Here is a 27,605-nt window from a genome sequence, read left to right on the forward strand (position 1 = left end):
TGTTGGTATTTTGATAGGGATTGCAAGGAATCTGAAATTTAAACAAAGATTTTCAGTGTCTGACTACTCTGTTGGACAGGAGAGACATAAACTCAGCACTGTGGGGAAAGCCCCTTTCTAGCATCAGGAGAAGCTAGTTTGTGGGGAGAGAGGTTGAAGCAGCTGTGGGAGAAGGGGAGACTTGGATTCCCTGAAGCACTATGTCCCGGTGGTCTAACTCTCTCCATGTCATGGAGTGACCCAGGATCCTCATCATAAAGGTCCCCCTGTGCTCAAACTGGTTCTGCAACCAAGGTTTGAACTTGCCCAACTCAAACAGATTCAGACTTAATGACTTGCTTCTGTATTAGTATCTGCTATTTTCTGTAGGACAAAACAAAACAAAAGAAATCCTCAAACCCCCTTGCTTATTAGCCTAGTGAAATAAAACACATTGTGGTTTTACCACCAAGAGTCATTTGCATGAACTTTTAAAAATTAATTTTTAACTACTGTAATATATGAACACATTCTCTTTATAGAAATTAAATTATTATAGATGTTTATATAGAACAATTTATATATAACAGGAAAGTACCATTAGGGGTTTTTAATTCTCCTTTCTTGGTTAACAATCAGTAAATTGCAGACACATGTATGAGCCCAGAGAAAAACCTCCTCCACCACCCTTTGAGCTGAGGGCTCTCATAGCCCAGAGGTGAGTTCCTTGAAGTCAGAAAGCATGTCCTAATCATCTTTACATGATTCACGTCTAGTGTATGCCTGCACACAGAGTGTTGATAACTGAATGAATGAATGAAATCAGGAGATTGGATTGATCCTTAAGACCTTCTCTGTTATGTCTTATATATTCTGATTCTATAAACTATTCATTCCCCACTATTTATCAATGGATTGCTTGACACAGTTTCTGTGCATTCAATAGAATCCCTTTACAATACTGACTACCATGAACATGATCAATATCTATATTAAAGATTACTCTTACTGTTTGCCAGTGTTGCATTTCAAGAAATACAAGTTAAATTGTGGAATAGCTGAAATTTTGGAAAAATTTGAGGTTCTTAACATTATATGGAGTAAAATCATTCACTAAAAGTGTATAAATGATCATTTAATGCATTATTCCAATGACAAAGTGGCAAGGACTCTGCGGCCCAGTTGTTGGGGTTCCAATTCTGGCCCCACCACTTGCTAGCTATGTGACTTTAGGCATGTTACTTAACCTATCTGTGCTGAGTTGTCTCATTTGTAAAATAGGGATAATGATTGTGCTTTGACTGTAGAATTGTTACAAAAATTAAAAGCATCAATATGGGAAACTTAGGTGGGTCAGTCAGTTAAGTGCCCAAATCTTGCCCAGTCAGGTTATGATCTCAAGGTCATGAAATCAAGCCCTGCATCAGGCTCTGCACTGGGTATGGAGCCTGTTTAAGATTCTCTCTCTCCTTCCTCTGCCCCTCCTTCCATTCTCTCTCATAAATAAATAAATAAATTTTTAAATAAATATATATTTTAATAAATATATATATATTTTTAAGCATCAATACAAGTTCAGGGCTTACATCAGTGCTCGGTGCATAGTAATGCATAATACAGGTGTTAGCTGCTGCTGCTTTTAGTTAAAGGAGAAGTTGAAATTATTCAAACATAATCAACTGCCAAGGCATCCCATACATGGTACAGACTGGCCACAGAGGAATCTCAGAGGTTAACTTCCTTAGCAGTGCTTAGAGGGCCAGAAATACAACCCCAAAGCACAGGGTATCCTTATCCTGATAGAAGGGGAAGGCTCAGCAGTGAAATTGCTAAACTGCCTCCTCACTCTTCCTCCCACAGCAGTGACTCCAGGAAGCCTCTGTGTAATGCCCTAGGATAAAGGAACAGGCTCTTTGTTGTGACACACTGGCCATTTGCCATGCACTCCCTGCCCTTTCCTGCCTGACGTCCCTGTCCCTCTTTCTGGTCTCCTGGGACAGCATTCCCCACCTAAGGGCTGGGACATCCACACGTGCCTGGGGGGCTCAGTTGGCTAAGCTTCTGCCTTTGGCTCAGGTCATGATCCCAGGGTCCTGGTATCAAGTCCTCCTCGTGGGGCTCCCTGCTCAGTGGAGAGCCTGCTTCTCCCTCCTCCCTCTGCCTGCTGTTCCCTCTGCTTGTGATCTCTCTGTCAAATAAATAAATAAAATCTTTAACAAGAGTTGGGACATCCACTTCTGCCTCCAGCCCTGATGTTTAAGGAATTGAGACTAAGGTAGACATTTGCCATTGCATATCCTCCAAGCTTCACCAAGGAAAATAAAACACAGCCCATGGTTTTCTTTGCAACTGTGAGTAAAGAGCATCTGTATGGGGACGCCTGGGTGGCTCAGTCAGTTAAGTGTCCACCTTTCTCTCAGGTCATGATCCTAGGGTCGGGGGATCAAGTCCTGCATCTGGCTCCCTGCTCAGCTAGAAGTCTGCTTCTCCATCTGCCTGCTGCTCCTCTGCTTGTGCTCTGTGTCTCTCTCTTTGACAAATACATAAATAAAATATTTAAAAGAAAATAAAACAGAAAACATTGTTTTCCTTATGTGGTGCTCTCTGATTTCTTCTCTGTTTTTTATTTTTTCATTCTATTTTATTTTAAAGATTTTTTTTTTTTTGACGGACAGAGATCACAAGCAGGCAGAGAGGCAGGGAGAGAGAGAAGCAGGGGAAGCAGGCTCCCTGCTGAGCCGAGAGCCCGATGTGGGGCTCGATCCCAGGACCCTGGGATCATGACCTGAGCTGAAGGCAGAGGCTTTAACCCACTGAGCCACCCAGGAGCCCCTCATTCTATTTTATTTTATAATTTTATTTAAAAATAGAAGTTATGGGGCACCTGGATGGTGCAGTCGGTTGAGGGTCTCACTGTTGATTTCAGCTGAGGTGACAGTTTCAGGATTGTGAGATCCAGCCGGCGTTGGACTCTGCACTGGGAAAGGAACCTGCTTGATTCTCGTTCCTTGTCCCTCCCCTCCCTATGCTTTCTTTCTCAAAGGAAAGAAAAACAAAAAAACCAGGGGTGTGACCTACTGAAGTATTGGCAGTGACCCCATGATGATTCATCACCCCAGTCCTAAGAATGCTGCACCAGGCCAGAGTTCCCAGGGGCCATGGTGTGCTTCCCAGATGATCATGGATGAGCCTCTATCACTCAAGGACTGAGACAGGCACCTAGGACAGGCCTGAGAGAGCAAGCAGAGACACAGCCCTTCCCTTCATCAAGTTCACAGCAGGTTTTACTATTCCCCAGCAGGCAGACTATGAAACCCAGATTCATAGTCTGAGCTGTTATAGCAGATGAAAACATGTTGTCCGTCTTCTTTCTTTTTGCTACCTGATCTTGCTTTGAGGCAATCCCATCCCACCAGGAAGTATGGTCTTAGGGCAGGTGGCAAACAGAACCAGGAAGGCCCATGCTCTGTTTCTACCTCTGTGGCAGCCAGGCATGGCGTGTGGCTCACACTCTGTGCCCAAGGGCTTTGACTCCAAAGCAGGGGCCCCGAGGACGGGACGGTGGGCGGGTATGGGGGGACGTCCATCACCATCGCCACTGTGCTGTGCTCCTGCCCAAGACACACCTGGACACATAGCATTTCCCTAAGTCCTGGAGAGCCTGCTAACACGGTCTGATTTCTGTTTCCCATGCTTAGGGTCAGCTTCTGTCCTTTGCAACTAAGATTTCTGGTGGATACCAATGTGCATATTTAAGCAGTGTCCTTGGGTGCTGTGTATCACCACTCAGAGCATCCTCCTTCTGGCACCAGAGGACTTGGGATAAGTCTTCACAGGCTGTCCCAAAGTTAATCTACATTAACACTTGGCCATATCAAGGAAGAAAAAACAAACAGTTGAGCATCACATAAGAAAGCAAACTGTGCCTTGCGTGGGGCAGGGCCAGGCTCACAACACCTTCCTGTTCATCTCAAAGAAACAGGGAAGTGCTCTGAAGCAATGTTCCCACACTGCCAGGCAGAGCTTTTTGTCAAAGTGCATGATAATTGTTTGCTTTCCTAAATACAGAGAGCCATCTAGTGCGGGCTAGGCAAAGAAGAACCCCAGGGTCAAGTCTGGCAGATGTCCTGTTTCTGTGAATAGAGTTTTATTGGATCGTAGCCATACCTCTTTACTTAGCTATTGTCCCTGACTGCCCTCCTGCTGTAACAGCAGAGCTGAGTCCTTGGGACACAGAGAGTATAGCCTTTGAAGGAGAAAATATTTACTATCTGGCTCTTGATAGTAAAGAGCCAGATCCTTCAGAGAAAAGGATCACCAGCTCCCAACCAAGGGCAAAAATCCCTAAAATAACCAAGAGAAAGGTTGTATTTCCGAGTGTCCAGTTTCTAGGTTGTTCACAATTTCTTCCTGTTCATTTTTTCTAAAGATTTTATTTATTTATTGAGAGAGAGAGAGAGAGAAAGAGAGACAGAGCACAAGCTGGAGGAGGGGCAGAGAGAGAGGGAGAAGCAGACTCCCCATTGAGCAGGGAGTACGAGGTAGGGACTTGATCCCAGGACCCTGAGATCATGACCTGAGCCAAAGGCAGATGCTTCGTGGAATATTACGCGGCCACAGAAAAGAATGAAATCTTACCATTTGCGACAACATGGTGGAATGTGAGAGTATTACGTTAAGTAAAATATGCTGGAGAAAGACAAATACTATATTTCACTCCTATCTGAAATCTAAAAAACAAACAAATAAATAAATAAAACAAAATAAAAACCCAAGAAACCCAAACCAACAAAATTAATCTCAAAGATATAGAGAATAGATTAGTGGTTACCAGACGAGAAGTGGGCACGGTGTGAAGGAAGCCAACTGTATGGTGATGCTTGGTAACTAGATTTGTAATGGTGATCACACTGTAGTCTATATGGATGTTGAATTACAAAGCTGTACATCTGGACCTTACACACATATAGATATCTATATAATAGATATATATGTATATATGTATATAAGTGAACAGGGGGACGTCTTAGTGATGTCGAGCATCTTTTCTAGTGCCTTTGGCCATCTGTGTCCTTTGGAGAAATGTCTATTAGGTTTCCTACACTTTTTTTTAATCAGGTTATTTGTCTTTTTATTGTTGAGTTGTATGAGTTCCTTATGTATTTTGGATAAGAACCCATTATCAGATATACGGTTTGCAAATGTCATCTCCCATTTGGTAGGTTGTCTTTTCTTTTTGATGGTTGATGGTTTTCTTTGCTGGGCAGAAGCTTTTTGGTTTGATGGAGTCCCATTTGTTTATTTTTGCTTTTGTTTCCCTTGCCTTTGGAGTCATACCCACAAAGAAGTCACTAAAGCACATGTCAAGGAGGTTATTGCCTTGGTTTTCTTCTAGGAATTTTATGGTTTCAGGTCTCACATTCAAGTCTTGATTCATTTTGAGTTAATTTTTGTGTGTGGTGTAAGACAGTGTTCCAGTTTCATTCTTTTGCATGTGGCTCTCCAGTTTTCCCAGCATCAGTTGTTGAAGAAACTATCTTTTTTCCATAATATGTTCTTGGTTCTTTTGTCATAGATGAATTGTTCATATATGTGTGGGTCTTTTCTAGGCTCTCAATCTGTTCCATTCATCTGTGTATTTGTGTTAGTATGAGTGACATACTCTTTGACGATAGCTTTGTGATATAGTTTGAAATCAGGGAGGGTGATACCTTTCTTTTTTTTTTTTCCAATTTATTTATTTTCAGAAAAACATTATTCATTATTTTTTCACCACACCCAGTGCTCCATGCAAGCCGTGCCCTCTATAATACCCACCACCTGGTACCCCAACCTCCCACCCCCCGCCACTTCAAACCCCTCAGACTGTTTTTCAGAGTCCATAGTCTCTCATGGTTCACCTCCCCTTCCAATCTACCCAAATTCCCTACTCCTCTCTAACGCCCCTTGTCCTCCATGCTATTTGTTATGCTCCACAAATAAGTGAAACCATATGATAATTGACTCTCTCTGCTTGACTGATTTCACTCAGCATAATCTCTTCCAGTCCCGTCCATGTTGCTACAAAAGTTGGGTATTCATACTTTCTGATGGAGGCATAATACTCCATAGTGTATATGGACCACATCTTCCTTATCCATTCATCCGTTGAAGGGCATCTTGGTTCTTTCCATAGTTTGGCGACTGTGGCCTTTGCTGCTATAAACATTGGGGTACAGATGGCCCTTCTTTTCACGACATCTGTATCTTTGGGGTAAATACCCAGGAGTGCAATTGCAGGGTCATAGGGAAGTTCTATTTTTAATTTCTTGAGGAATCTCCACACTGTTCTCCAAAGAGGCTGCACCAACTTGCATTCCCACCAATAGTGTAAGAGGGTTCCCCTTTCTCCACATCCTCTCCAACACATGTTGTTTCCTGTTTTGTTAATTTTGGCCATTCTAACTGGTGTAAGGTGATATCTCAATGTGGTTTTAATTTGAATCTCCCTGAGGGCTAATGATGATGAGCATTTTTTCATGTGTCTGATAGCCATTTGTATGTCTTGATTGGAGAAGTGTCTGTTCATATCTTCTGCCCATTTTTTGATGTGTTTGTCTGTTTCGTGTGGTTTGAGTTTGAGGAGTTCATTATAGATCCTGGATATCAACCTTTTGTCTGTACTGTCATTTGCAAATATCTTCTCCCATTCCGTGGGTTGCCTCTTTGTTTTTTTGACTGTTTCCTTTGCTGTGCGGAAGCTTTTGATACCTTTCTTTTTTATCCTTAAGATTGCTCTGGTGGTTTGGGGATCTTTTGTAATTCCATACAAATTTTAGAATTATTTCTTCTACTCTGTGAAATATGCCATTGGAATTTTGATAAGTACTGCACTAAATCAGTAGATTACTTTGGGTAGTGTGGACATTTTAATAATATTCATTCTTCTCATCCATGAGCACAAAGTATCTTTCCATTTATTTGTGTGTTCACAAATAAAAGAGGATCCTTTCTATTCGCTTTGGTGTGCACTTTGAGTACCTCCTATAGTCCTTTGAGGTTAGTCTCCAGGCAAATAAAACATACTCCCAGGGTAAATCCCCTTTCCACCCACTGTGAAACCAGCTGTTCCTTATTCTGCCCAGATGCCCCGATAGTCCCCTTCCAGCTCTTCATTTTGCTGCTGACCTTCGCTCCCACCTTTTCCAGGTGGGTCCACACAGACCAAACGATCCGTCCTAACTCATCCCGGTGCCGTCTTTGTTCCACATCTAGTCCCATGACACGGAACGGATGATTGGGTATTTGTGAATGAATGAATGGACAAGAGGAACACAGATAAAATGGGTGATGACTTGTTTCCTGATTGACTCCTTGGCATGTGCTCAAAAATGCATAAGGGAAGCAACAAATTGTGCTACGGTTTTCCTATTGAAGTTTATTTTTTCTAACTTATTTACATTTGAAATTAGTTTGAAAAGGCTTTTTGGTGAAACAGGGCTCCATACATGCTGTTTGCACAGGCTTTCCTCATGTACATTTTATGTCCAATTATTCCGTAAAGCAGTTTCCTTGAGCCCTGTCAGGGATAGTCTTGCCTTCAGTTTCCAGCTGGACCTGAACTTAAATAGGCTGCCCTCACAAAGAAACTGACAAAAACAGTGAAACTCTTTAGGAAAACCCGTGCTTAGCAGATTAACAAGAAAAGAACTCTTGTTATTTCTCAGCAAATTGTTATTTTTAAAAATCAAGACTATGTCTCTTTTCTGCCCCCAATTTGTGTACAAATCTGGCACTGACTAAAATAAAAACACCCTCCATGAGGCCTCAGGGTGGCTCAGTGGATTAAGCCTGTGCCTTAGGCTCAGGTCTTGATCACTGGGTCCTGGGATTGAGCCCCTTGTGGAGCTCCCTGCTCAGGGGGCTCTCTGCCACTCCCTCCGCCCCTCCCTACTGCTCATGCGTGCACGTGCGTGCGCGTGCATGTGTGTGTGTAGGTCGCTCTCAAAAAAAAAAAAATCAAATCTTCAAAATAAAATAAATTCTGCCAGTTCATGCCCACTAGAAACCTAAACTATCTAAAACTGTCCCTGTAGTTTGAAAGAGTTTAGGTATCGTTCATAAATGTGGAGGGTTTTCCGCTGCCTTGCCCAATAAAAAATAGCAGATGAAGCCACCTTAGTCTTCCTTCTTCAGGAACAGAGAAAAACAACTTGGAAAGATCCAGTCTTTTTTTTTTTTTTAAGGAGGCTGCCTGGGTTGGAGAAGTCATGCAAGAAATCCTGTGTCAGAGCACAAGCATCCCCCTTATTTCTACTCCACAATGCCCTTCATTACACGTGCCTGTGTTAGATGGTGCTCTAGATCTGATAAATCTCTTGTGCCATGAAGTCAGGGGGTGGTGGGTTTTCCAGAAGAGGGATGCAAGAGTCCACGTACCCTGAGTTTCAAAGGATACCTTTCTGCTTGGGCAAAGAGCTAACTGAATCAAGAAACTGATTGAACACACTTAAATTAGACAGGAAACACATTTATTAGCTGCAACCCCCAGTATTCCTGAAAACAGTAATCAGCCACTGTAAGATATCTTCCTCCATGAAAGCAACAGGTCTGCACACAGAACTAACCACATACCAGCAAGTACCTTATCCTGTCATGATTTGGAGAACAAGTGATAGAAAAGATCAGGATAGCTTGTTAAAAAACATTTTCCCTAGGCACCTTGATTTGCTCTGTTTTCTCTCGAAGAGCTCAAGCCGATGGCTACCTCATAAGTTGATCCTCTTTCCTTTCACCAGCCGCACTCGAAATCTAAGCACATCCTGGAAATAAAACCAAGCACAGTCAGTTGATGGAACACAGGGATCTGTTCAGCATGAGACGAAGTAGATTTCTAGCATCCACTGACAGTTAAATGGAAAAACGGCACAGTAGTCCTATCAACTGGTAAATAAACCTTATTCTAAGACTCCAAATAATGTACTTGCCCACATCTAGAATAGTGTTGACCAAACTAAGAGAGCAAAGTCCCCAGAAGGTCAGCCTGTGTTATTTGGTGCTGCTGTTGACCACAGGTGTCTTCAGCAGGCTGAACACAGTGTTTGGTCACAACAGTCCACACTGCCCCTTGTCCTGCGTTCCTTTAGACACTGCCTCATTTACAGTGATCTGCTCCTACATGCAAGTGATGCCATGAGTTATGGCTTGATTTGGGATTTCTTTTTCCTTTGTTCTTAATAAAACAATTCAGACTTTTTTTTTCTTGTTTATGTTTGAGCAAACAGCTAGGTCAGGTGGAAAAAACAGTTCGGGAATTGGACCTGACTCCAAAATGTACCTCTGTCACTTACATCACTCAGGCCAACCTCTTGGACTTTTCAGTTTCTCCCTAAGTGCACGGAGTGAGGGGTTCCTGGGTGGCTCAGTCAGTTAAGTGTCCGACTCAGGTCATGATCTCAGGGTGCTGGGTTCGAGCCCTGTCTCAGGCTCTTCCCTCAGTGAGGAGTCTGCTGGAGATTCCCTCCCTTTCCCTCCTCTCTCCCCCCCCTGCTTGTGTGCACTCTCTCTCGCTCAAATAAATAAAGAGATCTTAAAAAAAAAAGATGAGAATGACTGATCCACGGGGTTTGTGAAGAAAGTAAGACTAGAAATATGAAAGAGCTCTTATAACTCACAAAGAACTATGTAGCAGAAATTAATATCATTATTCTAAGTAAAGCTGAGGAACTATATCTGCAAGACTAACATTTTCAAATAAGTACAGGCGGGGCACTTGGGTGGCTCAGTCCATTAAGCATCAGTCTTTGGCTCAGGTCATGATCTCAAGGTTCTGGGATCCAGCCCCTCAGTAAGCTCCCCACTCAGCAGGGAGTCTGCTTCTCCCTCTCCCTTTGCCTACCTGCCGCCCTTCCTGCGCTCTCTCTCTCTCAAATAAATGAAATAAATACAGAAGGCAATCACTTACTACAACCTGACAAACCACAAACATAATATATGCATTTTTTTCTGCTTTAAAATTCAGAGTGTTGCACGGAAGCCCCACTTGACAAAATATGATGCACTTTAAGCACTGGACCAAGGGAGGAGGACAGAGGGTCTACCATCTACGGTGTGAAATGAGAGCCTTTGCAGATGTGAGATAGAGTCATAGATGCTAAAGGGAGAAGGGGCAAGGGAGAAGTCAGATTTTAAGCTGGGAAGGAGTTTCAGAAGATGACTCCTAATGGCACGGTAGCTTAGTGCTGGTGTATGGTACTCTTCAGAGTACTGGAAGGCCCAGAGTTATCATGACGCTTGGTCTCCTTGGGGGTCTCCCCCATAGGAAATGCATGCATTTATGATGAATGCAAATTAAAACATGAGATCAGCCTCTTGGTTCAGCGGCTAAAATGGACTTCATTTACAAAGAAAGTGTGTTTATTTTTGTGTTGACTACAGTTTGTCTGGTGACCATCATCATCAGCTTTGAATGTTCTAGTTACAAAGAATTTACAAGTGATGTGTATTAAGTAGAAAGTCTATGAAATAATGTCTCTATCCCCCACGGATAAGCATCAGTGGTTTCTGAAGTCTGCTCCATGAAACTCCAGATGCCAACTGACCCAAACAAAACCTGCTTAGGAATGGCTTTCTGGGAGGCTCCTTGGATTTGTAGATACGTCAATATTCTGTTCTATACAAATAAAGGAAGCCTATGGGTGAGAGCCCAAGCCTCTGACTTTCCTTCTGTGCATTCAAGAAGGTAGCCTTCGTCCTTCATTTGCTCTTCTCCAGATCTGTTTTCTGTTTCTACCTGTCCATCCTGGAACAGAATAGCCTGCATACCACAGGGTGGCCAAAGACATAAAAAAGCAACGGGGTGCTCAGATGCCCCAGCTGGGGAAGCGCGTACAAGGTAAAATTCCACTATAATTCTTAGTGGGTCTCAACAATGCTTCTGCAAGGCGCTCTGAACAAAGCACGTTATACTTCTAAATTACAACAGGTATGAGAGTTGTTAAGCATCTGAAGAAAAGAAGACAAAAAAGTCTTAACCTATCATCTCAGAAAAGCATACCTGAAGTCTGGTGTCATCTGGAATTCCATATAATTTTTTTCCTATTGGTGAAAAATCCCTCTCAGTGATTTCTTGACTGGTGCCTTTCACATCAATGTAGTGGCAGTCTGCCCCGGCGAAATGGCAGGAAATTGCCTATGCAGAGTGACAGGGTTAATACTGGGGAAAAAACCCATTCCATTAACACCAGCTACCGAATTGGGAGACTTCTTTGAGAAAGTCAGCTATTTCACTCAGCATTTGATTTCTAGAATGTTCCATGATGTCCTGTGTTAATCTCTTCAGGGTTCAGTATCTCTTTTTCCCCAGGTACAGTTTAAGTCTGACTGAGAAATACAAGAGGTTTTTAGCTTCCTGCGAACTTGTTTTGAAAAAGGGCGGGGAACATAATGACATGAGTAAGAGGACTTTAACTTTTCAACATGTGATCTTTCTACTGTGTGGATGTCCTCAAGTCCTAAACAGGAATGTGTTCTAGGGTTCTTCACCATTTTCTTAGGGAAGTTAGTTACTCAGTTGAGTTTCTGGTGAGTTGTCATTTCAATGGCTACGGATCATGAAAACAAACAATAACCCACAAAATACCTTGCAAAGGACAATAATATACACACCACCCCTTTGAAATAAAATGGACGCTTTGAGTCCAATAGCATCACATATGATCCCCATCTTCTTTCTGTCTGAAGGTAAGATGGAGGTTACTTGGTTCTCTCCATTCTTGAAAAAGTTATAAGCTAATCTAAACTTAAAACTCACTTTCCTAGTTTCAGGTTAGTTCTCTTGAGGCGACTGCCTACTGAAGGGACTGCCTGCTTTGCCCAGAACATCGAATTTCTATGCAGTGGAGTCACAAACTCCATTTCCCACAGAAGCCCCCAGACCATGCCAAGGAGGAGTGACACCTGAGGCCAAAGAGGAAAAGGGCACACCCATGTACATGTGTTTTTGTGGTTTTCTTTTTTAAGGGTTCATACTTTCCCAAACATTTAACTAGCTGAAACACTATTGAAATATGGCAAAGTTGGGGTATTAGCGTTCATAATACTTGGGGTGTTTAACATTATATAACTTTTATTTTCATACAGTAATCATTTCATACTCAACTTTTTAACATGGAATCTTCAATATGTAGTTATCCTATCTCAGTTTGTGATCCTGTTCATGTAGCACGTGTTATAACTTTCTGACTCATGTAAACTCTCAGATTATTGTTTCGGCTTCCCTTTTTAATACACACACATACACATAAATTTCCATTTTTCATTCCAAGTTAAATTTTGGGGCTAAGGATACATGATAAAAGGCCCAAATTAGGGGCACCTGGGCAGCTCAGTTGGTTAAGTGTCTGCCTTCAGCTTAGGTCATGATCCCAGGGTCCTGGAATTGAGCCACATATCGGGCTCCCTGCTCAATGGGGAGCCTGCTTCTCCCTCTCCAGCTATCCCCTTGCTTGTGTTCCCTCTCTCGTTATCTCTCTCTGTCATGAATAAAATCTTTTTTTAAAAAAAGGCCAAAATTAGTGAAACTCAGGAACAATCATATTATTTATATCACTGTCCCTATACCTCCCTGCTTGCACACCTCTGAGGGCCATGCTGGTAGAGAGTCCAATCTAGTCTTTATTTCAAATGCTGGCATTGTGCAATGATGGATATTTTTTCTTTTCTTTTTCTTTTTTTATTGTTATGTTAGTTGTCATAGAGTACATCTTAGTCTTTGATGTAGTGTTCCATGATTCGTTGTTTGCGTATAACACCCAGTGCTCCAGGCAATCTGTGCCCTCCTTATTACCCATCACCAGGCTCACCCGTCCCCCCACCCTACCCCCTGCCCTTCAAAAATGATTTTCCAAACAACAAGGCTCTTATAAACCTTCCTCTTATGTGGTTACTATGAGCTATATACATTCCAGATTTTATGATTTTTATACGCCAGCCATTGTTTCCAAAAGCACAGGCTATGGATCCCAAGTATGTTCTTCTTCTGAAGCAATTCTATGAATGTTCATAATTCATTATCAGCAGGATTAAGATCCTGAGGTCACCTGGCTTCTTACTGATATGAACCTAAAAGCATGAGGTAGCAAATAGATTTCCTGGTAAATAAACCAGACTAAACGCCAGTTTAGTTCAGTGTCACAAATCTCATAGTTTCACGTATCTTGACATTTTTGATTCTAATATATTCATCTTTGGAAAGTACAGTGATGGGAATGCATACCTTCCGGTATCCTTGAGTTCTGTTCCAACCAGATCCATGGATGAGCAAAGGATGAAAGAAAACAGTGTCTCCCTTCTCCATCACAAGATGCACTCGGGGGCAGTTTTTATCATAGTCCTGAATCCCGTAGAACATTATGTTAACTCCTCCCTAGAACACATAAGAGAGAAACAAGACTATATTTGAGGAACCCAATGATTAAGAATTTTGTCAATGGCTCATTAGGAAAAGCAAAGGTTTCCTAAGTTCTGCCAAGAGAAAGACATAAAAAGATTCTTCAAAGCAACTGTAAATATACAAAAACTTCTCAGACATCTGGTTGTAAAAATCCTGGATTTGGGGGCCCAGATGAAGAATATGAAATTTCCACTTATCCTTCATTACCGAATTATAAATGAAGATCTAGACCAACTTTGCATTTTGAAGTTAACATGGGAGATCCCCTTTCCAGCATGAATCTGTAATCACACTTTCCCCACATGATATTCTTCTCCCCCATAACTTTGCCTAAATCATTCTTCTATTATTCAGGGGTACCTCTGGGAAGCAAACTGTTTTCTCAAGCCAGAAGAGAGAAAATGTTCAAGTTTCCTCAGCTCAGAAAGCACTCATGTCACAACCAGAGTAAAGAAAGAATAGTAAATTAGAACACTGTGCTTTTTTAGAACTACTTCCAATGTTAGCTATTGCTTTAAGTAATGGTTATGGGGGGAGCACAGTATCCCAGTCCCCTTCATAAGACTGTCTCACATTCTTCTGGGGGAAGGATTCTTCCCTGCTGGACTGTGTTGGGCCTTTCATCCAGTGCACTTCTCTCCTGGCTAGGTGCACATGTAACCTATGCAGTCAATCTGACCTCCCACTGTCATCACTTTGTATGTGAACAGAGGATTGATCAAAGGCATTGGTCATGGTCAAGGTTCAACTACCCCCACCAGGTGCCCCATCCTGACTTCCCACTGACACACTCCCACTTTCCTGCTTACCAGAGCCAGCCAGCCTTTCCATCGAATCAGCATGTGCTGTGACCCTCCAAACACACCCTTTGGCTTATGTCAGCTGCAGCCCACTTCTGTTGCCTGCAACAAATTTTCCCTAAACCTCAACTCAGTTTTTCCATAAACCTCAACAGTTTATGAATGTCACAATTTCAGATTTTATATCAGAATCCAGACTCAAAGATTTTCACATGGCACTAATCCTTAGTGTAAGAATTCAGTTTAACTAATTGAGACAAGTCCTAAAAGCCATATTCTTTACTTCCTACAAAAAAAAACCCCACATGCATTCTTCCCACCTGAACAACACATGATTTTCTGGGGTTTTCAGAATTTATTGTCTGAGGCCTACAACACGCATAGTCTCCTCTCTGGTTTCTCTGCCTCTGGACTCCACACCTCCAGTATCTCCTGCTCTAGGTCTCAGGATTATATTCTGGAAGAGCCGATTTGATCTTACACCATTCGTGGGCTTAAAAGTATTATAAAGGGCACGGCTTGCATGGAGCACTGGGTGTGGTGAAAAAATAATGAATAATGTTTTTCTGAAAATAAATAAATTGAAAAAAAAAAGCATTCAATAGTTCAATCCATAAACCATGCAACCGGCAGGCAGTGGAATACTACTCTTCCTTCCCCAGAGCCTTCGCTGGTCTCTCTAACAGGAAGGAGATGATTCCTCCCTCGTCTTTATACTGAGATCTAGCAATCAGTGGGTAAGAATTACTTGGCAGCTGATACATGTGTCTGGTGTTGTGGGTGTTTAATCTGACCTCTGCAATGAAGCTTGATGATTTTAGATTCTACACAGTTCCCCACACTGGTCAGCTTTCCAAAACTTGTTGATAGAAAAATGATTATTCTACCTGACATCTTTGAATTTTCCCTGATCCTGGCTGCAAAACTGGAAACAATGTTTTGCTAAGAAAGGAAATTCCTTCTCATTGTTAAAGTTCTGCATGGAATCAGATCTAAAATTAAAACAAAAGGGCGCGTGGGTGGCTCAGTGGTTTAAGCCTCTGCCTTTAGCTCAGGTCATGGTCTCAGGGTCCTAGGATCAAGCCCTGCATTCTGCTCTCTGCTCAGTGGGTAGCCAGCTTCCCCCTCTCCCTCTGCTTGCCTCTCTGCCTACTTGTAACATCTCTCTCTGTGTCAAATAAATAAATAAATTCTTCAAAAATAAATAAATAAAAATAAAATCAGAACAATAAATATTCTGGTTAAGATTTATCTTCTAGGGGCACATTGGTGGCTCAGGGAGTCAGGTATCAGACTCTGGATTTTGGGATCAGCTTATGATCTCAGGGTCACAAAATCAAGCTGCATGTTGAGCTAGTGCTCACCAGAGTCTACATGTCCGTGTTCCTCCCCCTCTACCTCTCTCGGCCCACGCCACCTCTCACAAGTATCACGAGCAAATATCACGAGTTGTTTCCCTTTATCCCTGTCTCTCTCTGTGTTTGACTCAAATAAATAAATGAATAAAATCCTAGGAGGGAGGAAGGAAGTGACGGAAGGAAGGAAGGAAGGAATGAAAAAGAAAAGGAAGGAAGGAAGGGATTTATACCTCCCACTTGGGATAAGCATGTGGCTTCAGGTCGCCTTTGTGACTGCCCGGGAGCACACACAGGCAGCCATTGTTCCGGTCGATGTGCTCCATGGCTGTCCAAGCACCAACTATGTTATTGCTGGGCCTGATGGGGAAATAGTGCAGATCCTGGTGCAAGGGGTGGCGGGATGTCTTCTTGCCTGAAACAGAACCTGCTGTTAAACCACACTTGAACCGGGGCGCCTGGGTGGCTCAGTGGATTAAGCCGCTGTCTTCGGCTCACGTCATGATCTCAGGGTCCTGGGATTGAGTCCCGCATCGGGCTCTCTGCTCAGCAGGGAGCTTGCTTCCCTCTCTCTCTCTGCCTGCCTCTCTGCCTACTTGTGATTTCTCTCTGTCAAATAAATAAATAAATAAAATCTTTAAAAATAAATAAATAAACCACACTTGAACCTCAGAATTCATCTCCTCTGCCTGAAAACCAGATCGGTGTCTATCCCTTCAAAACCCAAAGAAGTGAAACCACACTACAGACAATCAGCCTGGAGAGATAAGCACCAAATTGGAATATCAAATCGACAGGGTGACTCCAGATCCTACACTTTTTTTCTGGGTTTCTGTGAGCCAGGGATTCACACCATTCTCTAGCAACTCATAACATGTTATGATGTCTATTGTGCTTTATTCCTTAGTAACTCTGGTTTGGGTATAAAGCCTAGCACTCAAAGAAAAGTTTGGTCAACTGAAGAGAGTAACCAAATTTGAAGTTCCCTGTTAGCCCTCTAAGTGGCTGATACAAACACTATCGAGTAACTAAATTAATAAAAGGCTTCCAAGAAGTTATTCACAGAACTAAGAGCACTTGGTGAACAGTCACTATGTAGAATCAGAGATCACAGAACCACATTTACGTGGTTCCCTGTTTTGCACTCTGAACTTGGTACTGTTCCCCTACGCCCAACCCCAATGTCTCTAAGCAAGACATCCAGGGTAGGAGAGGTTTCATGGTGCTACACTACAGGCTAGTCACATAAAACTCTCCTGGCCTCAAAAGTGGAAAACAATAAAGAATTCTGAAGGACCAATTTATTACTGCTAGTAGAGTAGAATTTCTCAGCATGGACCAAGAGCTGTTGGCTTTAAAAATGCAGAGTCTTGGGGGTGCCTGGGTAGCTCAGTCAGTTAAGCAAGCATCTCTTAATTTCAACTCAGGTCTTGATCTCAGGGTTATGAGTTCAAGTCCCGGGCTGGGCTCCACGCTGGGCATGGTGCCTACTTAAAATTTTATTTTAGTGCAGATTCCTGGGTTTTCGCTTCAGAATCAGTTTCTCTGGTAGTGAGATCTTAGGAGCTACATTTTAGCAATCACAAGACATTTTAAGTCAAGTGATGAATGTGATTTATAAGAAAGCCTTAATTTTGATAATAATAATATCTTCAATCAGGAAAACAGAATTCACACCATCATTGGTAAAATAGTTAACAAAGCTTAGGGTTGAGAATTATAATAATAGGAGCCTACAGTATATGAACAGTCATGTTTATTAAACCAAACTTTTGAGCAGCAAGCCAGTCAGTCTTCCAGAAACCCAACAATAACCCTACAGTTAACATCTCAAATTGCTATTCTACCTCACTATTGTTATGATATTTGCTATTTTAAGACAAGTAAAAGGACAAATATATTTAGTTATCCGAATTAAGCAGTTACACACACAGCTAGATTTAGAACACCTTAAACTCTCTCTTTTCCTCTTTTATTTCTTTGGGGACGAGGGTTTCTCCATAACAAATAATAACTTTTTACCAGAATCTGGAGGTTTGTTTATCAGCATTGTATGGATGGCCATAATATCCGGTCCAGTGAAGCACTCCACATATTTCAGAATCTAAGGGAAAAGATGAAAAAAAGTTTGACGAAAAATCCAATGCACAAAAGCGGCACAAAGTACAATTATCTGTACAAGAGCCAAGATGCTTTCATTCAAAACTTGGTAGGAGCACCTGGCTCGCTCAGTCAGTGAAGCTTCCAACTCTTGATTTCTGCTCAGGTCATGATTGCACAGTCACAGGATCAAGCCCTGCACTGGGCCCTTTGTTCAGTGGGGAGTCGACCTGAGATGCTCTCCCTCTGCCCCTGCCCTTCAAACAAACAAATAAACATATATATATATATTTAAAAACCACTTAGTATTTTACAACATTGCAAACAAAGCTTGAAAGCATGAAAAAGTTGCAACGGTATGTCTGCAAGACTCTGAATTAAACAGGCTTTTCCAGGCAGTTGGAACCCTAACCACTTTTTCTACAAGGGAGGCAGGTGGGGGCGCCTGGGTGGCTCAGTGGGTTAAAGCCTCTGCCTTCAGTTCAGGTCATGATCCCAGGGTCCTGGGATCAAGCCCCACATCCAGCTCACTTCTCAGCAGGAAGCCTGCTTCTCTTCCTCTCGCTGCCTGCCTCTCTGCCTACTTGTCATCTCTGTCTGTCAAATAAATAAATAAATAAATTTTTAAAAATCTAAAAAATAAAAAAAGAGAGAAGCATGTGTTTCTCTGAGAAATCAACTGGGAAGGGCAGCGATAAACCTTCTTTCAACTGGAACTGTCCTTAGTTGCCCAGTGAGCAGGAAGCTTTCTCTCTGCCCCCACTAAGATTCTTCATAAGGAGGGACCATGAGGGGCGCCCTGCTGGCTCAGTAGGTAGAGCATGCAACTCTTGAGCTGGGGTTTGTGAGTTCAAGCCCCACAGTGAGCATAGAGCCTACTTAAGAAAAAAACAAGGGACCATGAGAGGCCCCAATGTGCAACAGCCATGCATAGCCCAGAGGAAAAGAGAAGAGCAACTGGGGTGCTACCTTTTTACCTCTAACCCACCGAGGGAGGGGTACATGCAGAAAGGAGTCGGCGGTGTATGCCGACTACCTGCAGGGGGCTTTATGCATCAGCCCACCTAAACCCACACAGCGTTCCCTGAAAAGTAATGCCCCCATGGATGAATAATCCTTTAAAGTGAACACCCACACAAATAAGCCCAAAGATAATAAACTGCCCTTGTTTGCGGAGCCAATTCAATGAAAAAGATGGTATTGAATCTTCGATTCTGTCTGACTCCAAAAAATGAAGCATTCTCTACTGCTTTCTCATTGTTTGATCCTGTGTAGAAGGAATATTGGCAACTTGAGCAGGAAATGCTTGAAATGAAACCAAAATCCTAGAAATCCTACTTGTTTGTTTATAATGCGTGTCAACTTTTGCAATTTCCTTAGGCCAGTATTTTCTTTCTCTCTTTTTTAAATAATCCCTAATAAAACAATGATGCTCGAACTCAGGACCTTGAGATCAAGGATTTCATGGTCTCTCAACTAAGCCAGCCAGGTGCCTCTGACCAGTATTTTCTAAACCTCAGTGACCCTCAAGAGCCATTTTACCATTTCTATCATACTTTACAGAGGTGCCCAATATAGTTAGCCAACAATTTATCCAAATTAACTTACGTCTTATCCTGATTAATAATATTCCTGAGGTCCTAGGTTGGATGTGCTGGTTATTTTTTCCAATACACATTAAAATAAATGCCTAACTACTAAAATCGGGACCCACCTCCTAAAAATCATTGCATGAACCAGCAAGTGCATGGTTCAGATTTTAGAGCGGTGGGAAACCTGGATGTCCCGGCCGTACTAACTCTACCCTGTGCTGCCTCTAACGTCAAGATTTTCCTCTTTGGTGGATGCACACAACTTCCATTTCCATAGCAGGACTTGAGGCTGGGAAGTCATATCCCCGCCTGTCCCCCAGCCAAGGGTCTGGACTTCATAGCTGGCTTACCTGTACACAGTGTTTTTTATAAGGCAAATTTTCTTTATTTTTAAAATTATTTTAAATGTTTTTTTTAAGATTTTATTTATTTGTCATATTATTTCCCAGAGCAAGAAAGAAAGCAGTAAGTCGAGGGAGAAAAGGGCTTCCTACTGAGCAAGGAGCCTGATGTAGGACTCCATCCCAGGACCCAGGGATCCTGACCTGAGCCCAAGGCAGATGCTTAACCAACTAAGCCACCCAGTTGTCCCATTTTTTTGAAAAAAAATTTTTAAATTATAATTAACCTCCACAACCAGCCTGGGGTTCGAACTCACAACCCAAGACCACATGCTTGGGCCACTTGGGAGGCTCAGTCGGTTAAGCAACTGAGTCTTGGTTTCAGCTCAGGTCATAATACCAGGGTCCAGAGATCCACCCTATGTCAGGTTCTGTGCTCAGCAGGGAGTCTGCTTGAGATTTTTCTCTCCCTCTGCCTCTGACCCTCCCCCTCCACCCACCCCTCCCCTCTAAAATTAACGCATACATCTTAAAGAAAAAAAAGTAGCCTGCTCTACCAGTGGAGCCAGCCAGGTGCCCCCATTGGGCAAATACTCTAATAGCACTTGGGGTTATAATTTCCAGTATGTACTATATGCAATGTGTCCTTTAAAACCATTCTAAATAAATCGTTCATAAACTGTGATACATTTATGCAATGGGATGTTACACAATAATTTAAAAGTATAATATAGATGAATGTATAAGTGATATAGAAGGATGTGTAAGATCTACTATAAGTGTACAAACTACACTTGTAAAGTGGACAACCAGTATGTTCCCATGTGACACAAAAGGTGGGGGTAGACAGATGCACCCGCATAGCCATGAGAGACTTCTAGTTGAAGACACCAGAAAGCTTACTGTGAGTGGGGCTGGAGGGTGGGAGACTTTCCTTTTCATCTTATACCCTTCTGTACTACTATGTGGATATCTTTGTAAACCTGAACTACTCTTAAAAAATATTGATTTTTTAAAAAATGAGTTTAAATCTGAACACAAACTTAAACCTCTACTGACCAGTTCATTAGACAAAAAGAAACAATAAATGGATGTCCAGTGAGTAGAATCTGCAGTGTCCCTCCACAGTGCCCATATCCACAGTGAGAGAGGCTCCGTCTCTAAGGCAGAATTCCTGCCCTTCGCAACCAAGAATGATGACCAGACTCCAGAAGAGGGTTCTCCATCTGCCCACGACTGACAGTTGGAGCTCGATAAGTCATCATTTGGGGGAGGGACTATTCTGCACATGGTAGGATCTCTGGGCTCCATTAGCAGCTCACCCACCTACCATGCCCACCTCTACCCTGACAGAAGCACACGGTCCCCACCATGTGCCAAGCCAACACAGCTCCAGGCACCACCAAATGTCCACCTCCATTTGAGAACCACTGCTCACCAGCCACAAAACAGAGGGGCCAGATAAAGTGTAAGCAATTCTACAGGCAAGCATGCAGATGCGTTATTCACTTAAAGAAAAAGAATACGCAGGAAAGTTCTCGAACCTCAGGGAGAGTGCAGTATCTGAAGAGTTCCTCATCTTCTTGGAAAACTTGGATCTTTGAAACCATCTTTTCACTTGGAATAAATTCTGATTTTGCAATGCTTACATCTCTCATTATCATCATTCCCTGTGGTTTCACCTCCCCTTTGCAGATTCTTTCAAACTCGTTCCTAGAAAATTAAATTGGCAGATGATGTCATGACTGCAGGCTCCAGGCACCTGTCTGGCCAGTTCTGTGGAAAGAGTCTCAGAGATAGAGCAGGGGGGTGTCTCTGCACCAGACTGACCTCCAGGTCAGGCTGAGTAGTTCTGAGGATGGAGAGAGAAAATGACCAGCGCAGCAGCCCCTGTCTCCTCACTGTGAGGCCGGAGCTCACTGCGGGGACTCCCCTATTCCTTAGCCCAACAGAACAGTGAGGAACCACCTGTGCTGTGGTGTACCTGAGTAATAACGGCAAATAACTTCTCTCACGCTTAGCCTGGGTCAGGCCCCGTTCAAAGACATCTGTGTGTACTTCACCTTATCTAGTCCTCACAACAACACTAGGGTGTAGATAATATTATCATCCCCATTGTACAGGTGTGAAAACAGAGGAGTAGAAAGTACGTTGCTCCAGGACACACAACAGGAAGTAGTCTGGCTAAGAAGAAAGCCAGCCAGTCCGGATCTTGAGCTCATGTCCCTAACCGCTTCCCAATGGGCCAATCACCAAAAAATACCTGAACACAGACGCTAATGTTACTCACATTCCCACTGCAAACACACATAGTTTTGTACAACAACGAAGGGTTACTGTACCGAAAGCGTTCAATATCAGCATCAGACACCAAATTTCTAATGATGAGAAACCCATTTTCTTCATAAAACTTCCTCTGTTCTAGGCTTAGAACATTATTATCCCGAGTATACCTAAAGGAGAAAAAGGAATTACAAATAAGTGTAACTGAAAAATCACCGCCCAACAACATGTATCAAGAGCCTGAGGAATGTTCATACTCTTCCACCAAGCATTTCTACTTTTATTTACTCTAAGAAAATAATCTGAAATTTCCTTTTTAAACAAGTCTAGAGGGGAGGGTTTATCTATTTTTTTTAAAGTAATCTCTATACCCAATGTGGGGCTCGAACTCCCAAACCAGAGATCAAGAGTCACATGCTCTTCCCACTGAGCCAGGCAGGCCCCTAATCTGAACATTTTTTAAAAGGTTTAAATCTAAAATGGTAACTACTACTGTTACCAAAAAATAGAAGAATAATGAATTATATCTGCTCAATGGGATAGGACACCGGCCTTAGAAATGAAGAGCTGGGGCCCCTGGGGGGCTCAGTCAGTTAAGCGTGGACTGGTTATTTCAGCTCAGGTCATGATCTCATAGGTCTGAGATCGAGCCCCCAAATGGTCTATGGGCTCCGTGGGGAGACTGCTTGAGAGTCTCTCCCTCAGCCTCTCCCCCAACTTGCAATGTGTGCACTTTCTCTCTTAAATAAATAAATCTTCTAAGAAAATGAAGAACATAAAATAGCATGTACAGACTTACTATAATAAAATAGACTTAGATTTGTGTAAAACCAAGACACAGGGTACCTGGGTGGCTCAGCTGGTCGAGCATCTTCCTTTGGCTCAGGTCATGATCCCAGGGTCTTGGGATCGAGTCCCACATCGGACTCCCTACTCATCAGTGAATCTGCTTTTCCCTCTGCCCCTCCCCCTGCTCCTGATCTGTCATTCACGCCCAGTCTTTCTCACTCTCTCTCTCTCAAATAAATAAATAAGATCTTTAAAAAGGTACCTGAAAAAAAAATGCAAATAAATTTTAAAAACACATTTTTTAAGTGATTGCTTCTATGTAATGGAATTGTGAATGATTTTTCTTAATTCCACTTCTTCTCTTTCAAATTTCTTCGATAATGACTACGTATGGTTGTTCAGGTAGGAGACAAATTCAATACATTTTATACTTTAAATTGTCTAGATCATATCTTCTCAGAAGAAATCAAAGTGATAAAATCCAAGTAAGTGCATAGCATATGCACAAACTCAGATCACCCAGTCCATTCTTCCAGATTGGAAATGGGGCTCTATGAGAATACTCCATGGAGATCGATGTCTTCCCCTACAAAGGTAATTTAAGATAAACCAAAGACGCTAGCTAATAGAGCAATAGGACCACAAGCCATAGGCTAACTTAAATCAGGTATAACATGTCTGAATTTGAACAAAATCAGATTATACAACTCTGATATTTTTCCTCTTTCTGAACTTTAAAATACATATAAAATTACTGTCATCTTTAAATTTTCATAATTTGAGTTCTAATTAGAACTTGTCCTGGCACCAGATGATTTGTATAATGAATTTTTTTAAGAATTTATTTATTCGGGGCGTCTGGGTGGCTCAGTTGTTAAGCGTCTCCCTCGGCTCAGGAACGATACAGAGTCCTGGGATCAAGCCCCGCATTGGGCTCCCTGCTTGGTGGGAAGCCTGCTTCTCCCTCCTCCACTGCTTGTGTTCCCTATCTGGCTGTGTCTCTCTCTGTCAAATAATAAAAAAAAATCTTTAAAAAAAAACGAATTTATTTATTCTCTGTAGAGATAGGGAGAGAAAGAGAGGGCAGGGGCAGGAGCAGAAGGAGAGGGTGACGCAGATTTCCTGCTGAGCACAGAGCCTGACCCATGACTGATCGATCCCACAGCCCATGAGATCATGACCTAAGCCAAAATCAAGAGTTGGATGCTTAACCCAGTAGCCACCCAGGTGCCCCTGTGTAATGAATTTTCACCAGACAACATGAGATGTGTTTTATATCTTAATTACCCCTAGGAAATGCTTTATACACATTGTATGGTTACTAATGACAATTCAATCTACTTACTGGAATTGTGGAGGATGGAAACTGTTAGGAGAAACAGCTCCTGAAATGCAGTGAGCTACCTAGGTAGTGAATTAAGGCAAATAAAATGAAATTTAGGAGTCAACTCTTTCTAGAAACAACAGTCTGCCCTGAATTAGCTCTCATCATGGAAGACTGGGTTACACACATAGCTGCGGACAGGCACGCACGGTTGCTTACATTGTCTCATTTCACAGAGCCCAGAGGAAAAGTCCCAAGACCTTTATCACCATCCCTGCTGCCCAGAGCAGGAGAATGAGACTCACAGGGCTCAGTAACTGGGTCCCAGATCATCCAGCAGGCCTCAGGCCAGACTCGACCCATACTCTTTACTTCATAGCTTCCACTAGTTTCTTCCACATACTATTCCTTCCACAAAACTGCCGAACAAATAAAAATTGTAAGGTTCAAATATAGCAGTAAGAAGAAATGTGCTCTTCCAAAGAGAAATTGAATTTAGTGGGAATCCATTCTGAAATACAAGAAACAAACAGCTTGACTTGTTACTCTTCAAAAAAAAAATTCTATTAAATAAACAGTGGCTAGGCTCTAAAGTATGAGTCACATAGTTTATATAATTTTAACTTTTTAGTATAATTTTTAGTATAATTTTAACTATCTTAAGATACAGCTAGAAATTCCTTCTAGTTTTCTATCCAGAGAACGACAGCAAATTTACTTAGCCTCTTCTAATTTTTTCATTGTTTCTTTAGCTTAAGGAGTGGGTGTAAAAATGTCATTACTCTTAAACATGTTATTTTTGTCTTGTCTTTATGTAACTGGGAACAGTATTGTCCTCTGTTTTCCTAGGCAAAGAGCTAATGACCTTTGTCAGCTACTAGCAAGATGTGGTGGCCAGAAGGCAATATTTCAGTCCACAATTCTTCTCCTTCCATTGTGGGTTCTGGGGTGGTGACTGCTTTCCTCGGAGAGTTTTTTCAATGATGTGGAAATGTTTCATGTCCTTAGTATATAATGTTAGTAAACAGGATAAAAATAGGTGCAAAAAGCTATCTATACAGGATGGCTGTAATTATGTAAATGCACAGAAAAGAAACAGACCAAAACATGGACGAATAATGATCCGTGAGAGTTGGAATTATAGGTCATATTTGTTTTTTTCTCGATGCATCTCTGCATTAAAGATGCATTGTGTTTTATGCTTTAAAAGCCCTGCCCTATGCCAGAACCCACATCTCTTTAGAACCAGTTAAGGCTGGGAAGAGACGGCCACGTGATTTGCAGGATTGTTTTTAAGCCCCAACCACACGCATGTTCACTGACTGTTTCGGCAGAGTTGTCCAATACCTGAGCCCCTGGCCTCGTCTGTCTATTTAAATCGAAGAGAATAAAGGGGCGCCCAGGTGGCTCAGTGGGTTAAAGCCTCGGCCTTTAGCTCAAGTCATGATCCGGGGGTTCTGGGATCGAGCCCTGTATAGGGTTCTCTGCTCCGCACAGAACCTGCTTCCTCCTCTCTCTCTCTGCCTGCCTCCCTGCCTACTTGGGAGCTATGTCTGTCAAATAAATAAGTAGAATCTTTTTAAAAAGAGAGAGTGAGAAGAAAAGAAAAAGGAGAATGAAAAGGAAAACTGCCCCTAGCCATATTTCAAGTGCTCAGTGGCCACATGGGGATCCTAGCAATGGATCTGGATAATGCTGGTGTAGAACATCTCCACCATGGTAGAAGATTGACAGAATAGTGCTCTTCTAGGAAACACAGATGAAAAAGCAGCTCTAGCCTCAAGACTATTAGAGAAGCACCAACAGGATCCAAATATATTTTTTTAATTACTATTATTTTTTTAAGTAGGCTCACTGCCCAGCATGCAGCCCAATGCCGGGCTAGAAATCACAAACCTGAGATCAAGGGCTGAGCAGAATCAAGAGGTCTCAGGGACTGAGCTACCCAGGCACCCCAGAATTTTCATAGTAGTCACAGACTGGACCTGGAAACCTTCATTCTGGTTCCAGTTATCTCCAGTCCCCACACGTTGGTGGCTCTCACCGGTGGGCATGTATCAGAAACAAGTGAGAACAGATGCTGGGCCCCACTCCGCAGTATGGGGAGTCCACATGAGCCTGGGAATCCGCATGTCTAACAAGTTTCCAGGGGAAGTTGTTGCTGGTCCTGGGAACACACTTTGTCAACCCCTGGTTTCGTTAATTAAATGTCTTTGGTCAAAAGTTTTAATATCTCCTGGCCTCGGTTTCTGTGTTTTCACTGGTCAAATGAGATTACATAATCGCCTTGATCTGCGACGGCATTTTAGGTGGACAGTGGTTCTGCTACATCGTGGCTGGAAGTAAAAGTAAAATAAAAGTAAAAAGAGACATTCGTAGAAGCATTTTTAGGAAGGAGTTCAGGATCCTGCACACAGCAAAACACAGCCTAACACCATCACTTACGGGGAAATCCCACGCAGTGTCCTCTTCGCCCCCAAAGTACCCCCTGAAAGAGAGCACTGAATCGGAGCAGGAGAAACAATTCCATAGAGATTCTGACGTCCGTGTCCCGTAGTGACATTTTCCGGGATCCGACACGGGTGGCGCACACATCGCCTCCGAGAGTAACTCCGAAAGAACAAGCGGGAGACCTCGTATCCACTCCTGCGGGGCTCAGGGACGCCCTGGCGGAGCAGCTCGCACAGCTCTCCTCAAGGAAAGACGAGCCCGAGGGTGCGGGCCGGTGCCTCCCTCCCTCCCCCCGCCCCAGCGCGCTGCTGCCTGAGGGTCCACCGGCCCGCCCGCCCCCGGTGCTCCAGGCAGCCCTGCGCTCCTGTTTACGAGCGACGGGGACTGGGCTTCGCGCGCCTCGGACTCTGGGCCGTCGGAGGACGCGCGGCCAAGTGCAGAGAACGCCACACTAGCTGAGAGCAGGCCCTCAGGAAGAACTTCCGTTCTCCCCGGGCCAGGCAGGGAAACAGGCCCTAGCAGGGCCGCGAAGCCTGGGGCGGCGCCACAGCAGCCCCTGAGGCCGGCACGTCACGCGGCCGCCGAGCGAGCGGGCAGGCCGGGCCCCCGGCTGGGAGCTCGGGGCTACCCGCGCTGGGAACGCTTCTGCCCCCGGCTCCCCTGCCTCTGCGCCCGCGGGCGCCCGGAACAGCTGACACCAACGCCGGGACGCGGGCGCGCAGGAAGGGGCAGAGTCCGCTGGGCGGCTGTGCCAAGAGCCCTGGAGGCCACCACACTTGCAGCCCGAGCCACGCGCACCCCAAAGGATACGCCGACGCCGGCCGAGCGCTGGCCGAGGTGTCCGAGCACGACGCGCAGGCGAGTGCCTGCATGGGACTGGTTCATGGCTCCCGCGAGGAGACGAGTCAGCCGGGCCTCAGTCTTCCCTCGGGGCGCCAGGAGGAGCACCGAGCCGAAGCGGCCTGGCCGAGCCCTCGGAACTCCGGGGATTCCGCCCTGTGCGGGGATGCACGGGGCCTCAGGGTCCACGCACTGGGCTACGGACCCGAGCGGACCTCCTGTCCGCGCGTCCAGCCCCTCCGGGATCACAGAGCTCCTGCCACACAAAGCAGGGAAACTGGTTTTGAAGGGCTTAGCAACCCGGTGAAGGTCGCCCAAT

General features: G+C 43.5%; 1 protein-coding gene across 2 annotated transcripts; it reads right to left on the reverse strand.

Moving 5' to 3' along the window:
- Window positions 1-8,467: 8,467 nt before the first annotated feature.
- On the reverse strand, window positions 8,468-27,540 carry LOC122892051 (phytanoyl-CoA dioxygenase, peroxisomal-like). 2 transcript variants are annotated; one of them, XM_044228182.1, is made up of 9 exons: window positions 27,257-27,540; window positions 24,017-24,075; window positions 21,942-22,052; window positions 21,144-21,312; window positions 17,589-17,670; window positions 15,800-15,981; window positions 13,235-13,384; window positions 11,015-11,149; window positions 8,468-8,780 (listed from the first exon to the last, which is right to left on the reverse strand). In XM_044228182.1, the coding sequence occupies exons 1-9, from the start codon at window positions 27,329-27,331 to the stop codon at window positions 8,727-8,729; spliced, it is 1,017 nt and encodes a 338-aa protein (XP_044084117.1). In that variant the 5' UTR covers window positions 27,332-27,540; the 3' UTR covers window positions 8,468-8,726. The 2 variants fall into 2 exon arrangements, with proteins under 2 accessions (XP_044084117.1, XP_044084116.1); XM_044228181.1 differs by lacking the exons at window positions 24,017-24,075; window positions 27,257-27,540 and adding an exon at window positions 26,441-26,510.
- Window positions 27,541-27,605: the final 65 nt, after the last annotated feature.

Source organism: Neovison vison, chromosome 12 (assembly GCF_020171115.1).
Source record: "Neovison vison isolate M4711 chromosome 12, ASM_NN_V1, whole genome shotgun sequence".
Classification (NCBI taxonomy): Eukaryota; Metazoa; Chordata; class Mammalia; order Carnivora; family Mustelidae; genus Neogale; species Neogale vison.